This window comes from Dromaius novaehollandiae, chromosome 6 (genome assembly GCF_036370855.1).
Source record: "Dromaius novaehollandiae isolate bDroNov1 chromosome 6, bDroNov1.hap1, whole genome shotgun sequence".
NCBI lineage: Eukaryota > Metazoa > Chordata > Aves > Casuariiformes > Dromaiidae > Dromaius > Dromaius novaehollandiae.
The window spans coordinates 28,055,159-28,071,677 of record NC_088103.1 but is presented as its reverse complement, the minus strand read 5'-3'; the positions used below and the strand labels follow the sequence as shown (position 1 = coordinate 28,071,677).

The 16,519-nt window shown below is 36.6% G+C and overlaps 1 protein-coding gene across 1 annotated transcript in view; it reads left to right on the top strand.

The window, feature by feature from the left end:
- The window catches only part of ERCC6 (ERCC excision repair 6, chromatin remodeling factor), a 49,679-nt gene that overhangs the window by 31,319 nt on the left and 1,841 nt on the right, over positions 1 to 16,519 (top strand). Inside the window, exons 10-20 of the mRNA XM_026109965.2 lie at positions 5,218 to 5,388; positions 5,781 to 5,957; positions 7,383 to 7,499; positions 8,954 to 9,049; positions 9,800 to 10,018; positions 10,866 to 10,976; positions 11,484 to 11,603; positions 12,730 to 12,824; positions 14,693 to 14,838; positions 14,928 to 15,656; positions 16,234 to 16,435. Coding sequence (XP_025965750.2) covers positions 5,218 to 5,388; positions 5,781 to 5,957; positions 7,383 to 7,499; positions 8,954 to 9,049; positions 9,800 to 10,018; positions 10,866 to 10,976; positions 11,484 to 11,603; positions 12,730 to 12,824; positions 14,693 to 14,838; positions 14,928 to 15,656; positions 16,234 to 16,435 — 2,183 coding nt within the window. The remainder of the gene's footprint in view (positions 1 to 5,217; positions 5,389 to 5,780; positions 5,958 to 7,382; positions 7,500 to 8,953; positions 9,050 to 9,799; positions 10,019 to 10,865; positions 10,977 to 11,483; positions 11,604 to 12,729; positions 12,825 to 14,692; positions 14,839 to 14,927; positions 15,657 to 16,233; positions 16,436 to 16,519) is intronic.

The following is a 16,519-nucleotide window of genomic DNA, read 5'->3' as shown; positions in this document are numbered from 1 at the left end:
AACGGTAAACTATTTCTGTAGCTTTGCTCAAAATAAGAGAAGAACAGTTACAGGTAGTATTCAAGAACACTAAACTACTTTTATGTTGATTAATGCACAGCTTTGGATCCTTCAGACTGTCTCAACTCTACAGTAGAAAAGCAAAAATACAGACTTAGTATTAAAGTAGGAAAGCAAAAATATAGACTTAGTATTAATTTGTGTGAGATTGTGCCCCTCCCTCCCCTTTCCTGTTCCAGTGTTGAGGTAGACATCCCTTTCTGGATTGGTGATTTACAGTGGAAGCTGAGTTATTTCTTTAATGTGAATCAGCTAGCACCTACCATTTCTTTAGTGTCACTAAAGGACTTCTGAGCAGGGTGATAAAGGCTGAGCCATCATTTCCTCAGTATATCCTTTTTCTCACAGTCCATTTTTGGTTTTCTTAGCAAGCAGCTTTAGGGTTTTCTGCAATAATAGTATGGAACACCCTGAATTGTGAGCACCAAATTGGCCACCGATTTAGTCAGCCTGCTTCAGATAAGTCATTGAAGCATCCTGCTTAGATAATACCCCTGCTGCCATAGTATTAGTCTAGGTTTTTAGCATACGTGATGCTTCAAAAGACAGAATACTACATTCCTTTGCTGGAGTAAAAGTGATAGGCAGTTTGGTAATATGGGAGATAAGTATCAAGTTCCAGTTTCAGCCCTTAAAGTATGATTAATAGTTTAAAGGTCTCTAGCTTTCCACAAGGGAAGACAGATGGTATTTTAGGTGATGGGAGGAAGATAAAATAGCAAGTTGGATCGGTTTCCAAGAGTTTGGAGCTAGTTCTGAGACTCTTGGCTTGAAATATCAAGCTTATTTTTTTTCCTGTTTGTGATTAGAGAAGATAATTTGCTTCTCTTATGAAAAATGTGCTTAAGCCGGAAGTAGTAGGAAGAGTCAGATTTAAGTAATAGTCTTCCTCCATTAAGTCAACCTTCACTTTGAACGAGGTACAGCATTTGTAGCTAAATGTGTCCTGTGGTGCTGTTGTATGCTATTAATCTCCTGCAGTGGTTTACACTAGACCTTTATCTGTTTTAAAGGGACTTGTGACTACAAAGTACTCTGAGACCCCTAAGGATGAGAGAGAATAAAATAGTAAATCCAATATAGCATGCCATAAATGATGTTTTATTTATAGTATAGAACATAAGATATAGAGGAAAAAGCCCTCCAAGTATATAAGGGAAAAAAGCCTTCTGTACAAACAACCTGTCCTGTTGCTTCAAAATTTTTGACTGCACATTAGCATTTATAAACCATAGAATCTAAGGCAACATGAATGTTGGTTATCTAGGTTTAACATCCAAAATATGGAGGGAGTCTGTAGCTTTAAGGTCAATGCTGAACTTTTGATTTCTTGATCTTCAGAAGAGCTGTCACTGGGCTTAATGATTCTCTCTGATGATTAGATACACTCTGTAAAGCCATAACTTCATGTTACTTTATTCTGGTCAAATGCTGGATGCAAAATACAGCCTTCAAAAGTAATTTTTGCTTCATGATAGTTGCATCTGTAGCACCGTCTATTTGAGAATAACTTTACACACTTCTTTGTAGAAATTTAAGCCTTTTACCACCACAGTAGAGTACCTAATCTACATATAACAAAAATAACTACAGAGGTTAGCATTATTGGCATAACTGGATATAAAACCTGTATTTTAGCCAAAGACTGTATTTCTATCTTAAGGACCAAACTCAGATAAACTTAGTATCATGCCACAGCAAATAACATTCCTGTTAAAAAGAGTTAGAGCACTTACTATATATTTATTGCAACTTTTACATTATTAAACATTGTAATGTGTTCTCTTGTAGCCTCTTCATGATGCCATTTAAATTGTTTTATTTGGGGTGGGGAAATAGTAAAGAGGTTTATAAGTTGAATTTATGGTTCTCTGGGCTTAATGGTTGTTTATGAGAGAGTGAAAAGACTGCTGAAGAATGCATTTTTGATTGACAAGTGATATATGATTGTGTAAATAACTAGATATCTTGGTGGATTCAGACTTGCTTTAAAAATAGATATCTGATGTTTAGGGAATATCATAGTTATCACTAGTGTATTTCGTGACATTCACTCTTATGTACGCATTTCTATTCAAGCATATTACCATTTTTAATACATAATATTATAGAAGAGTTCAGGTTCTCTTAAAAAATCTGCTTTAGCTGCTAAAAGGATAAACTGAACCTTATTTCTGTAGGTTTCATTCAAAACAACTGTACTTGGGTAGCTTCAAAAGGAGAAGAACTACCTACAGCTAGGTACTCAACGGGGAGAAAATGTTGCTTGTCAAAAATCTTCCCAACTTTGTACTGTGCATCCGTGTATCAGTAAGGGCAGTGCAGCCCAAGCAGCTTATTTCTCCCACTGTTAGGAGAGAGCTCTGTTCTTGAATTGTAAAAGCCTGAAATACTCTGTTGAGCAAAACTACAAGAGTAAAATTATTCCACTTACGTGTTCCTTTATTCATGCGCATCTCTTTAAAGACGAGAGTTCAAAATTTCAAACCACCGAATTGCTGTTTAACCTTTTTGGCATTAATAGGATCTGTCTGTTAAGCTGAATTTATTCTCAGGGTTTTGTTTGTTTGTTTTTTCAGTTAAACAGGTGGTGCTCTGAAATATTGAAGTTTGTTCCCTGAGGAAAAAAATAGAAAACTAATAAAACACGTTTGAATCTAACCAAATAGGCACTGCGACCTAAAGAATAAATGATAAAATAGCATAAATTCTGAAATGCCACAACATCAAAACAGTGTGTTTCCAGTTTAGCTTTAGATTTATTAGCATATTTTAAAAGATTTAAAGTATTGCAAGGTCTGCAACTAAAGCTGCATGTAACCTATAACAGTAAAATGATAGTTAATAAATGTTGTAGAGTGAGTTGTTAAAATTGTGTTGTATTTCTTCATTGTCAGCACAAATCCTTGTTTATTAAAGATTTAGCTTGAAGGAAGTTTTAATTAATTACAGGTTCAGTAAATCCTGACTAGGATTCTTCTGTGGTGTGTTTACAGTGAATGGCCTTCATGTGCCTGTGTTTCACTCCTGTTCTCTCTGCTACCTGACAATGTGATTTATGGCTGTTGTTTTCTGCTAGTCCACTGTTTGCCCTCTAGGAGGGATTGGTCTCTTGAGTCTCTGTAATAACAGCAGCACTTTCACAAAACATCTTTTAATGACAACAGTGTAGCATTCTGTGAGTCGGTCTAATTGCAGACGTACCCTATTAATTGCAAATACTAGGAGAGGTTACATATTTTACAAGCTTTTAATTTGAAATCACCCGAGATGATTTGTCTTAAGTGTTTGGGTGGGGATATCTACAATATTCTATGATGGGCCATTGCTGCAACTCTAGGACACAGTTGCAGACTATGGGGAATGCGCCAGGTAAAATTAAGCTCTGGAGGTTCATACCTGTCTAGGAATCCTACTGCTTCCCTAGTACAGATTATTCTAAAGATTGTGTATCCTTCTGAGAAAATAAAAAGGATGCCAACTTTAAATTATGTGCTATGGTTTCATCAGGAAGCGATAATCAGAATAGAAATTCTAGAATAGTTAAGTGCAAAAGAACTATTTGATTCTTTGGGTTATGTCTTTATCAGAAAGAGTAATAGCAAGAAATATTACAAGAAAGAAATTGATATGATTCCCCCCCCCCCCTTTTTAAGGCACTTCTAATGAGTGTTCATGATGCTTTAGACTGTGCAAATCTTTTAAAAATGTGATTGCTGTTTTATACTTCTGTCTTTCCTTTAGCAAAATCAGGGAGGAGGGGTGTTTTTTACATTGGGTGTTTATGTAATCCAGAGCTGCTTTGCAGCCCATTATCTTTTCTGGTTTTGCCCCAGCATGCTAATACGATATCCATTAAATCAATTGTAAAAGTGCCATTCATTTTGCCAGTGTAGGATCAGATCCTATGTCAGGACCTAATATATACAGCTCTTAGAAAATTACTGAGTAACTGTTGATGCATTCCAGTGGTGAATTCATACATAAACAGGCATGAAGTTTATGAAACCCTAACTATAGGATGGGCTCAAAGTCCCAGAGATTTTGAGGTAGCACTGACATCCTCTGACTGTAGGGAGGGAATACCTCTGGCTGTAGTTTGACTATTTTGAGAGTAATTTAAAGAAAGAAAAAGTTTGGAATTGGTAGTTATTGATGTAAGTATCTTTTTCTCACACAGTGAGTAGTTTTTATGTAACAGCAGCAGCGGAAGACAGTCCTATTTTGCTAGTTGCTGTGTAAATATAAAGTAACAGAGAAAAGATGGTCTATTAGGGTGCTCCTTGGGGGGGGGGGGGGGGAGGGGGAAGGAATTTGGTTTTGTTTTCCCTTTCCTGTGTGAGCTTCTGCCAAGTCATTTTTGCCCTGATATTTTAGCATCTAACTCCAGCTGATTTCCATGGCAGTTAAACACCTAAACGCTTGATGGATTTAGGCCCTAGGTTCTATGTTCTTTTCCTTCATCTCTAACAGAAGATAATGGCATTTCATTACCTCAGTTGTATGTAGAGGATAAATGTAGGGAAGATGAAATTCTTGAACACTGTGAAAGCTGTGGAAGTACCTAAGGAAAGTGATACAGACTGTCCTTGCCCCACATAATTTACAGCCTAAAAAAACTACTGAAAGTTAGGGAAAAGGTATAGCTTACAAGAGAAACAAACAATTTGGTGATTAATAACAGATACATTAACCCTATTAATAAGAAGGGTGCGATAGAATTTAGGATTAACCAAATAGATTTTTGTGATTTTTTTTTTCAGTTTGTTTATTTTCCTCTTCTGTTTTGTTGTGTCTTTGATGCAGTTTGCAAAGCTAGGTTTGTGAGATAAATAGAGGAGAACTTGAAGTAAACAGTTGTCTCAGTCATATTTCTTATTTGTATGTTTCAGACATGGCTTTTGGGGAAAAAAAAAAAATTCTTCTGACCAGATCAAATTCTGATATGTTATACCACAATAAGAGAGTGGTTCATTCTTTTACAGATGAGTTAAGAGTCATATACTCTAAGTCTTGTCTAGACTTATTCTTGGCAAAGTATATTATCTACTTTTTCAAAATTTTTGGTACATATCTTGGACAGCAAACCTGTAGTTCATTAGGACAGATTATTTTTCTCTCAATATGTTACTGACAATATGCACCTTTTGGTTTTAGGCGAAACTAATTCGTGAAATTGCTTCATGCCATGGAATTTTAATTACGTCCTATTCATACATTCGCCTGATGCAGGATAACATCCACAGCTATGACTGGCATTATGTGATTTTGGATGAGGGTCACAAAATCCGAAATCCAAACGCTGCAGTCACACTTGCATGCAAGCAGGTACTTTATCGCAAAACAAATAGAAGGTTTGCAGTGCTTGGGGGATTGGGATGGAGTTCAAGACCTAATAGCTTTGTATTGTTTTATCATAAAAGTACAAGTTTGACTCTTAAAAAAGAACAAAAGCATAGAACACAATGATCTATGAAGGTACAGAGTTAAGATAGAGAAAAAAATCAGAAATGTATATTGTGTAATAATTTGGTATTAAGGACAAATGTTAAATTACGTTATAGTGTTCATGTTCTGCAAAATAAGTACAGTTTCTGCTAACGGTTTATGGACAATGTCCTGCAAAAAGCTCTTGTTTATTTCAGAAATATTAGGCAATGTATTTTAAAATTAGAAAATTCATGGTGGTGAAATTGAAAATCTATTTTTTTTATTAATAGTTCCGCACACCCCATCGAATCATCTTGTCTGGCTCCCCAATGCAAAATAACTTAAAGGAGCTCTGGTCCCTCTTTGACTTTGTATTCCCAGGGAAACTGGGAACACTACCTGTGTTCATGGAGCAATTTTCTGTTCCAATAACCATGGGAGGATATTCCAATGCCTCTCCTGTACAGGTAAATGCAAACAAAATATCTGATAATATATAACTGATAATACTTGATAATACTTTGGTTGAAGGAAACTGTTTGCTTTGTTTCAAAATTGACTCTTATATGTACCACATACTGTTCATTCTAGACACTGATCCAGTAAATATTGCATTTGTGTTTACTTCTATGCATGTGAAGAGGACTGTTCAACTAGATGAGACCGTTCTTTCTGTGCAGGCTTAGCATATATACGAGTGTTGCCTGTCAAGAACCTTAAATTTAAGTCATTAGAAGTATTCTCTGATTTAAAGTAAAAATAAGCATGTGTATGGGAATGTGATTCATCTTACATTTTCATGTAATTAAACAGAATTTTCCTATTTCATTTCAAGCTTTAGTAAATCATTTATAGAGGGTAAATTATACTTTATAGAGTAATGCTGAAATCTGAACTGAAAGCTATTTCCACTAAGACTACTAAAATAGCTACTAGAAGCCTTATAAGTATTTAAACTATTTAATTTCATAAGCAAAAATTCCTTAGAATATTCTTTTGAATGAGTTTCTATGTTCATCTTCGTAGTTTTGGTTCTCTTAAACATTTCTCATGTTAGCTGATAGAGAAGTTGTCTATATAGTGATAGTCTGTATAGATTAAAAGTTCCGTATAAATGCTAATAAAGTTGTTTCCATTTTAACATTCTTTTTAATGTTTTATGCACGTAAATTTCTAAAGTTTTATTTTCTCTTTGAGTTTAAGTGCTTCCCTTGTCGAAGGCTTAGTAATTTACTAAATTGGATAGCCAATTTGGTTTTTACGTATCAATAATTTATTGTATTCTTTGTTTTGTGTATTTTAGCCATTATGTACAGTTAATACCCATCTCACACATCCATTACTCATTATGGAACCGTATGCTCCATTTAAGGCCAGAGTGACCTTTTGTTTCTGTGATCATGGGGATTTTCTTGTACCGATTTTTTTTTCCTTTTTTTTTTTTTTTTTAATAGTCTCAAGTGGGCACTAATCTTCACTTATTGTCTAGTAACCGCCATTGCTCTAGGCTTCCTTTTCATCTTCAGTATATGTATTAGTATTCTTTCCATGTGAATTTTGGTTTATACTCATAGTTTGGTTTCTAAAAGGGGAAATCAGCTCTTGCTAGCCAAGAAGTCTCTTATTTCTGTTCTCTCTTAATAAATTCCTCTAAATTAGGAAAGATGAATTAGTAATATCTGAAGGAGACTATTCAATGCTATTGTTGCTAACATGAGATTTATTGCAATTTATGTTGTTGAACAATTAACTATGTATCAGCACAAATGATGAATGTTCATAGTATTGCATTTTATGAGGATTTTCCTATTACTAATTATTGAATTTTGTCTGTTGCTAATACTGATATCAAGAACCAAAATACAATTTTGTGTCTTTTTTTCCTTCTTCAGGTAAAAACTGCATACAAATGTGCATGTGTGTTACGAGACACCATAAACCCCTACTTGCTGCGAAGAATGAAGGCTGATGTAAAAATGAGCCTTTCACTTCCAGATAAAAATGAACAGGTTTGCTTCTCTTTACTATTAGATTTGAGCTCTTTTCCTCCCCAAACCATCATCTTTCATGGACCTTAGCAGGCTATTAGCAGATCAAATGCTGTTTAACAAAAGATAAGATGGAGAACTTTTAAGTTGCTTACTCTTTTCGCCTATTTTCTGAGCATGCAATGGCTTTAGTCCTGCAGGGCCTATACATCTCTGCTTCCATCTAAAAATGAAAGGTATAATAAAGTGCAGTCAGGTCTATTTTATGCTTTTGACTGTACTCATTAGTGCTGCCCTCATAGGCCATAAATGCGTAGAAGTGAGCTGTCTGTGGGGTGTTTCCTATGGTGCATCTCTTGTTGGACACTTCAAAGTTGTTTGATGGTAAAAGGTTAACTTGGGCAGCAAATAGAAAAATATTTGATGGCAGTAGATCATACTGTAAGCTAGCTGGGCCTGCATATTCTAATAATTTTCCAAATTTTAGTCTTTTGATTTGAAATTTATTATTTGGTCTACAAAGAGTTTAGATGTTTTTAGGAAATATTTGACTCAAGTTAGAGTTGGAGAGGATGATTTAAAAGAGGATGATGTGAACAGCTGAAACTCCTGCAAATACTCACTTGTAATAAGGTTAGATTTTTCTTCCTCTCAGGTGCTTCAAGCTTTCTTGTCCTGTCCTGACTCTTTTCCTTCTTTCGCCCTCTCTCTAAAAGAGAAGCAGACATGTTAGTGATTCTTCTTAAACGCTGAAAGCAGACAATAAATAAATAGGATAGATTCTTTTTCTGCTCTGCAGTCTCATGTGCTTTTTTAATCAAATTCTCATTTCAGTATACTTCAAAGAATCTAGGCTTCTTACTCTAAAACATGCAATCATAAGCAGAGTAAAAGAATTTGATTTTTCTTCTTGTTAGTCACAGGGCTCTATAGAAGTTTGACTTACAACATAATGTTGGGTGTCTTGCAGGATGTGAGGAAGTGATTTTGTTCCATTTTAGCCCATCAGACTGAAAAATCATTATTTGCTAATGCTCAAAGGCTAATGACAGAACAGATTATATGTGCTAACCTGTTGTTTTCCCATGAGGTACTAAGAGAATTTGCAAGTTGTAAGGGACGTAGCAGATGCACAGGAAAGCGTGTTCTATAAACATAGCTTTGAGAGAATGCTAACACTGCACAGTTACTTAATTGAAACTGGAAGATGGCAGCACTTTCAAAACTAAAGGAATTTGAGGGAAAAATTAACAACTGGAAAAGGGCATAGAAAAGATTGTGTTCATTCTCTAAGAATTCTAACTTTTCTTTTTTATCTGTAGTGATCTCTGTGTAGTATCTTTTAATTTAGTATTTCACTGTGTCAGACCTGTCTGTGAAGTTTCATTGTAGCATATTCAACATTGTGAAAGTGTAAAACTTACTATATCTGGAGTTTACAGCTTGGGTTTGGGGTGTTTTTGTTTTTTTGGTAGGTCCTGTTTTGTCGTTTGACAGATGAGCAGCGTCAAGTCTATCAAAATTTCATCGACTCTAAAGAAGTTTACCAGATTCTCAATGGAGACATGCAGGTTGGCATTAATTGAGGTCATTGACAACAAGTGGAGTTTGCATGAAGTCATAGATTGACCTTCACATACTTGAACTGGATTCTGAGCAGAAAGGGAACCAAACACATTGATCTCAATTCTGCTCTTGTGAATGTCTACTCTTTTTTATCTCACAACTGTTTTGTGAAATTCTTAGTGTTAATGTTCCCTATGTAATGGGGTGACAAGATAAAAGTAGAAGTAGAATGGGCTTTGAAATGTCTGGTCCTTGGAACAAATTACAACTTTTTAGATGACCTGCTGTAGATTACTGTATGTGTGCTTTTAGTGAACTGCAAATGTGAATTAAAGGAAAAGAGTAACTTGTTCTGACAGGAGTGCAGTTGAGAGATGGTCTTCATGTGACAGCTGATGATTTCGTAGATTCTCATGGTATAGCAAAGCAAATAGCAGGCTTCCTTGTTACTGTGTGGGTAGTCACTTCAACATGTCTTGCATCCATCCTCACGATGCAAGTGTTGAAATGGCTGTGGCCAGGGTGCCAGCAGTAACATGAAATACATTCTAAAATGCCTGTTATTTCCTGTGACTCCTGCATATCAGACATCTGACTTCACACGTTTGACTTCTGTGGATGTTTTCCGTTCCCATTTTAGCTGCAGGACAAAGATCTCTTGTAAGACAAGAAGTTTCCTTTCTTTAACCGCAACCCATATAGATACAAGTTTTTGTCCAAAAAAAAAAAAAATTTTTTTCTCCTGTATTCTTTAGATTTTCTCCGGACTGGTAGCCCTGAGAAAGATTTGCAACCACCCTGATCTCTTCTCTGGTGGTCCCAGGACTTTGAAGGGTGTACCAGATGCTGAAGTAGAGGAAGCAGATCAGTTTGGATATTGGAAACGTTCTGGAAAAATGATAGTGGTAGAGTCCTTGCTGAAAATATGGCATAAGCAAGGTCATAGAGTGTTGTTGTTTACTCAGTCAAGACAGGTAAGATGAGCTGTTTTTAGTTTATTTTAGTTTTTACTAAAAGTAAAAAGTGTGTGTGTATCCCAAAAGATTTGTAATTAGAAACAGAGTTACTCTTTTGTGGTGTCTTTCTCAGAAAATTAATGTGTCTCTGAAAATACCAAAATGTCTAATGTTTTTCTTTGGAAATAATTGGAGTAATTAGTGACCGATTCCCTAGTTCAGTAAGCTTTATTGTAGCAACACTTGCGCTATGACATGTGTTGCCCCAATTCAGAATAGTGGATCAAAGCTTGTATCATTTACACCTATATAATACCAGGCTGAAGCTGCGGTGATGTATTTATTATCCCTACTTTTAGTTTCAGTATAGAATTGCTAGTCATTTTGCTCATTCTCTTTAGCGCATGTGCACAGCTAGACCTCAGAATTATGTACGTTAAGCAAGTAGCACAGCCACTGACCTTCCTTTGTCTTTCCTAAATATTCAGGACTTTGCCTTGATTCTGTGGACTGCTCCACCACTTACCTGGTTAAATTGTCTTGAGACCATAACTCCTGACCTCCCACACCAACATTACCAACACTTGCACATTCCCAAAAAAACATTCCATTCCTGCACTCCAGCAGCAAAATAACTACTCTGTTTTTTTCTTCCTTCTCTCAATTGCATAAGTTAATGAATTTTCTTCTCGTTTAGGTTTCACAAGTTGTTGTTTCTTTTCTAAGAGTTTTTTTTCCCCCCTCATTTGCTTGATTAGCAGTGCAGTTAGTACCAGGAATTGTTGTGACTTGATCAGACAGTCACTTAGTCTTCATGTCACTTAGCCTTTGTGGATTTCGTTAAATTTTTTTTCTGTCATAACAGATGCTGCAGATCCTTGAAGTCTTTGTGAGAGACAGAAACTATTCCTACCTCAGGATGGATGGCACCACAACAATAGCTTCCAGACAGCCCCTTATAACAAGATATAATGAGGTGAGATGTTGTATCCCACACAAATGCCTATCAGTGAATATGGTACCTGGGCTTAGTTCAGGGTTCTCGGCATTCCTTTCTGGTCTGTTTTTAAATACGCTACTTCAGTTTTGACAAATGAATCTGGGAAGTTCAATCAAATGAAACCACTTGCCTTGTGAGAGGAAAAGAAGTCACCATATTTTCCTCATACTTGTTAGATTTTGTGCTAAGAAAAAAACCCACAATTGGACAAGGGGAAAAGAAGCTTTAACTGGAAAACAGTAAATGAAGTTAAGACCAAACTACTTTTATTTGTCAAAAGAGTTATTAGGCAAGCACGGAAGCTTAATCCTCCTCTTGACTCCCTTTGCATTTTTGCAGATAATACTGGTAAATGCAGATTAACTTTTTTCCTTTTTATATTAAATTTAAAATCAACATTTTAATAAAAGAATCCAAGAAATAATGAGAACAGGCTTGTGCTTTGGTAACTCCCATTTTATTAAGTTTTCTCTTGTGTTGTAGGACAAATCCATATTTATCTTTCTTCTGACAACTCGTGTTGGTGGCATTGGAATTAACTTGACAGGTGCTGACCGGGTTATTATTTATGATCCTGACTGGAATCCCAGTACAGACACACAGGTGTGTTTGGTTTATTACATTCCATTTACCAGCTCAGTTGAAAATAAAACTGAAGATGGAATGACATTTTTCTCCATAAATTATGTGTTAAAGCAATGTTACTCTTCCCTAAGATGCTGTTGCCAGAAATGGTCGCTTAGGGTGCAGTTCTACATTATGATTGTTTGCATGGTAAAGCCAATTTAAGTGGTTCCCACCACATCCTTTTTATGCTATCGTACCTTACCACTCTTCAATATTGTCGATTCATATATGCAGTTCAGAGTGTAGTCAGACAAGCAATTAAAATGATCTAGGTTTTTTTAAATAAACAGACAAACTACTTGTTTCCGAAGGAAGAGTACAGCTGTACAAGCTGTTGAACAGGCATGACTTGAGGGGGTGGTGATTTATGCAGGGTAGGAAAAACAGAGCAACCTTTGGGAGCAAGACCTGGGAGACAGCAGGAACCCTCTTTGTCACTAAATCATGTTATGTAACTGTGCTCTCAAGAGAGTCTGGCATTACGCTTATCTTAGAGGAATTGTTCTTTATCTGATGATGTGTGATGGACTCTGGGTTATCAGATCACTTACAAATTTATGGGGCTTACATGTTTGAGAGGAAAAAAAAAAATTTCCTTAAGACAGGCTACACAGGTTCGGGATCTGCAAGTATGCAGTCCCACTGCAGTGGTCCATTTTAGTTGTTGGTTCAAGTTGTTTCTAGGAAAGCTTTCAGTTAAGAAAAAGGGAAAAAAGTTTATAGGAGATGTATGCATTAAATAAAAGTGACTTCTGAAATAGGTGGTCTTGGGAACACGTCTGTACGAAGTACAGCATCCTAGATACCAGTTCTAATTTAAGACACCAACTTGTTCTTTGAGATTTTTGCATAATTTCTTGGTACCATTGGAGTGTTATCTTTCTACATATGTAACCTTTCTAAATATTTTTTCCTCTGCTTCTGAGTTTGTTTTCCTAATGCTATAGAAATACAACAGATATAACTTCTTGAACTATTTGTTAAATGCCCACACTAGATCTAAAACAATAGAATCAATATCAATCAAACAATGGTATCAATCAAAATGTCAAATATGTGTCTGGAAGGTTAATGTCTGGTAATCAAACCTGTTTTGTTTTAGGCTCGGGAGCGTGCTTGGAGAATAGGCCAAAAGAAACAGGTGACTGTGTACAGGCTTCTCACTGCAGGTACTATTGAAGAGAAGATATACCACAGGTCAGTTCAGCTGATTCTTTGGATACAGCCCTATGCTCAAGAAAATTTTTGTAATGAGTCTGAGGTCATATAACAGTGGCACACCTGTGCATGTGCTCACATGGCATGTAACCCCTAACCTTGTCATGATGGGGTGTGTGACAGGGAAAGCTTACAAAATTTCTATTGGGAAGTCGGCCTTCTAGTATTACATTCCCAGCTACAGGACTGTGCTGCTGCTTCTCTAGCTCCAAGACCCCACATGCCAAACATACTTCATCAATCTGTCCAGCAGCTGCAGTTGTGTCCGGCACATCCAGAATTCACTGTAAGTGGGACAGCATGAGGCTGAGATCAGAAAAATGACTCTCTTGTTTAGAATATGAGGCTTGACAATGAGATGCAATTTGAAATCAACAAGTTCTTTATGCTTCCTTAGGATATGTAGAGATGTATGTGGTAGGTACATGCATTTGCTACTCTGCAAACACAGTTTTATTGTATTCCAAGATTGTTCTGAAGTGCAAGAATTAAGCCCTTAAGAGCAGCCTGTCCATAGTCAGGTTATTCATTCCGGAATGTAGCTAAATCAATTAACTCTTTTTGTTTGCTTTCCCATTCAGCTGTTTGAGTAGTTAGCTTCATTCACATGAATTCCAAATGAACGTACTTGGGAATCCTCTGGCTAGGTATTATTCTTTAGAACTGGAATAGCCTCTTTGAAAATGCAGATGAATGAAAAGCTCTAAATAATGAAATACCCACACTTAGTGATTTTTTTTTTTCTAATATGCTTTACCACATGGACGCAAAGCATCCACTGTTAGTTGGCTTGATTCCCTCTGGCATACGTTGTTTTGAAAAACACTGACCACATCAAGGAAGTGGGCTCGAAGGGTTAGGACAGCCATCAGAAATGCATTTTATTACCAGAGCAGTGCAGTGGACTTCGAACTTCAAGCAAGTTGTCTTCTATTTTTGCCTCTGTTTTGCTCCCTGCAAGTATGAGATCAGCCTTGCAGGAAGCTATGAAGCTCAGTTAATTCTTACAGATTGTAAAAGTTGTCTGATGGATGCATTATGGTAGCTGGAAACTATTTTTGAACATAAATTTTTGCCAGCTGGATTTGGATGTAGTTTTCCTGCTTTGTGCCAGCAGACCAAAACCATGGAACTGAGTTCCATCTTTCTTTGAGGATTTTGGACAGGAAATGGTGCTTATAACTTGCAATCAAAAGCTATCAAGTATAAGCATGGCATAGGAATAGATTTAACCAATACCAACAGACTTTTGGCAGCTTAGTTTTCCACCAAATTTGTTCCCTTCTGTCCTCTATAGGTGGGATCTTTTTTTCCTCTTTCTCTCACCCCAACTCCGATTTCTCTTTTCAATGGTTGTCATACATTCCTCACCATCAGACTCAGCTCCTCTGCTGCTTTTGGTTCCTCCAACCAACAGAACTATTTAAATGTTGTCATTTTAACAAGATCATGTTTTTCTTTGAAAGAGCTTTTTGATGGTTTTATTGTAATATATGTAGGCTTTTCAGTTTTAATGGACAAAACAGTCTCTAGCTGTGAAGTTATTTATTACTTAGATAAGGGATGCCTCATAGGACATTTCAGAATGGTGGTTACCTGTTGTGTTAAGGGATTGTTGCTATGCAATAAATCCCTGTGTTTAACAATTTAGTGGGTTGTTTGAAAGTTACTAACTCAAGATTGTCTTTTGAAAACTATCATCATCTTCCCACTGCTTAATTGTTCTGCAGGGTAAAATTTGTGCTGATACAGTTTTCTGTTTAAGTAATCTATTCAATACTTAAACATAGCTAGACAATTTCATACACAGAGTCACAGAGTACTTTTTCTTTTATTATTATTTTTAGACAGATCTTCAAACAGTTTTTAACGAACAGAGTGCTGAAAGACCCAAAGCAAAGGCGCTTTTTCAAATCCAATGATCTTTGTGAGCTTTTTACTCTGAGCAGCCCGGATGTGTCTCAGGGGACAGAAACTAGTGCGATTTTTGCAGGTACATTTCCCCCCCCTCCCCCCAATCTGTTAAAAGCAAAATTGTTTGAAGTGTTTGAGAAATTGATGTTGATTTCATTCATCCCTCAGGTACTGGTTCAGATGTTCAAGTCCTAAAACACCAGTTGAAAAGGAAACTTGAAAAGCCACCTGATAATGACATTTCCAAAGGTGGTCTCCATCTTACAGAAAGCAGCTCACGAAAGTACAGCAAGCCATCCAATTCAACCAGCCACATGGCAAATTATTCTTCTAAAGCAATAGAGTCAAATGAAGAAATGAAAGGAGATTTGGAAACCTTTGACCAAAATAGCTATGCAAAAGATAATGCACAAGCTACTACTAATGTAAATTCAGGGAGTAAAAGCAAAGAGAAGAGCTTGGAAGGAGCTGAGAAGTCTGTGTCCCAGTCGTTGCCAGATAGTGCAGGGTCTTCAGAGAATGCAGAATGTCTGGGCACCATGGTAACTGATGAAGTACATGGAGCAGCTAATGTAAATGCTGAGGGAGGTTTTCATCTTGCGGGTGGTGCAGCTGGCTCTTGGGAAGAGCAGGATGCTAAAGCTGAAGATGGCCAATTAGATAATAATCATTATAAATGCACCTCAAAAACAAAGCACAGGGTGGATATGCTGCCACATGAGAGCCACAAAGATAGGTCTAAGAAGAAGAAACATCACAGAGATGCCAAATTTGAAGGAGAGCGCATTCCTCATCTAGTAAAACAAAAGCAATATAGAAAGGAGGACAGTGAAGAGAAGGAGGAAGAGCTAAAGAAAAATGATGATTATGTCCTGGAGAAACTTTTCAAAAAATCAGGTAACCTTTGTTACTCAGTTATTCAACAGTGCCAGACTGTTTAATTTGAGGTGTATAAAACTCAGCAAGTGAGGGAAGGAGCAGTTCCCTTGTTGTGATGGTTAAACCTTCAGTACAAAAAATGGGTTCTATCTATTTAGTTATTGTAATGAAAAGTTAAAGTGCTCAGCAGATGTACAGCATTCCAGAAACACTTTTGGATATAGAAGTAATATGTTGTTTCTTCTGGAAATAAGGATGTAATCAACCTTTATTTACACAAGGGCTTCACTTCTGTCTGTCTTGTCCATGACAATAGAAATGATCAGTTTACACACGTAATTGCAAGTCTGTTGTAAACGATGACCTCATCAGTACACCAGAAGTGCTTTGCTGTCAGTTCGTTGCTCACTTGATGCAAGCGTATCTCTTACTAGAAATGACTGTACTGAAGTGCAGAATATAAACAATCTGAAAAAGGAAAAAAAAAGACAAAAAGTGATTGTGGCATTCACTTAAATACTGAATACTTATTTTTACAGATTAACCTCTTAATTAACAGATTTCTTCTCTCATGTTTTCTTGTGTATTCTGTTAGGGGTACACAGTGTTATGAAGCATGATGCCATTATGGAAGCTTCCAGTGCAGATTATGTGTTGGTGGAAGCAGAAGCAAACAGAGTGGCCCAAGATGCCTTAAGAGCCTTAAAAGTCTCTCGGCAGCGATGTTTAGGAGCTGCTTCTGGTGTGCCAACCTGGACAGGCACAAGTGGTCTTTCAGGTGCACCATCAGGAATAAAGTAAGTTCAGTTTTTGCACTGTTTAAGGTTTCTTAGGATGCTATGAATTTGTCTTTTTTTGCACTTGGTATTTGCAGTAGCATA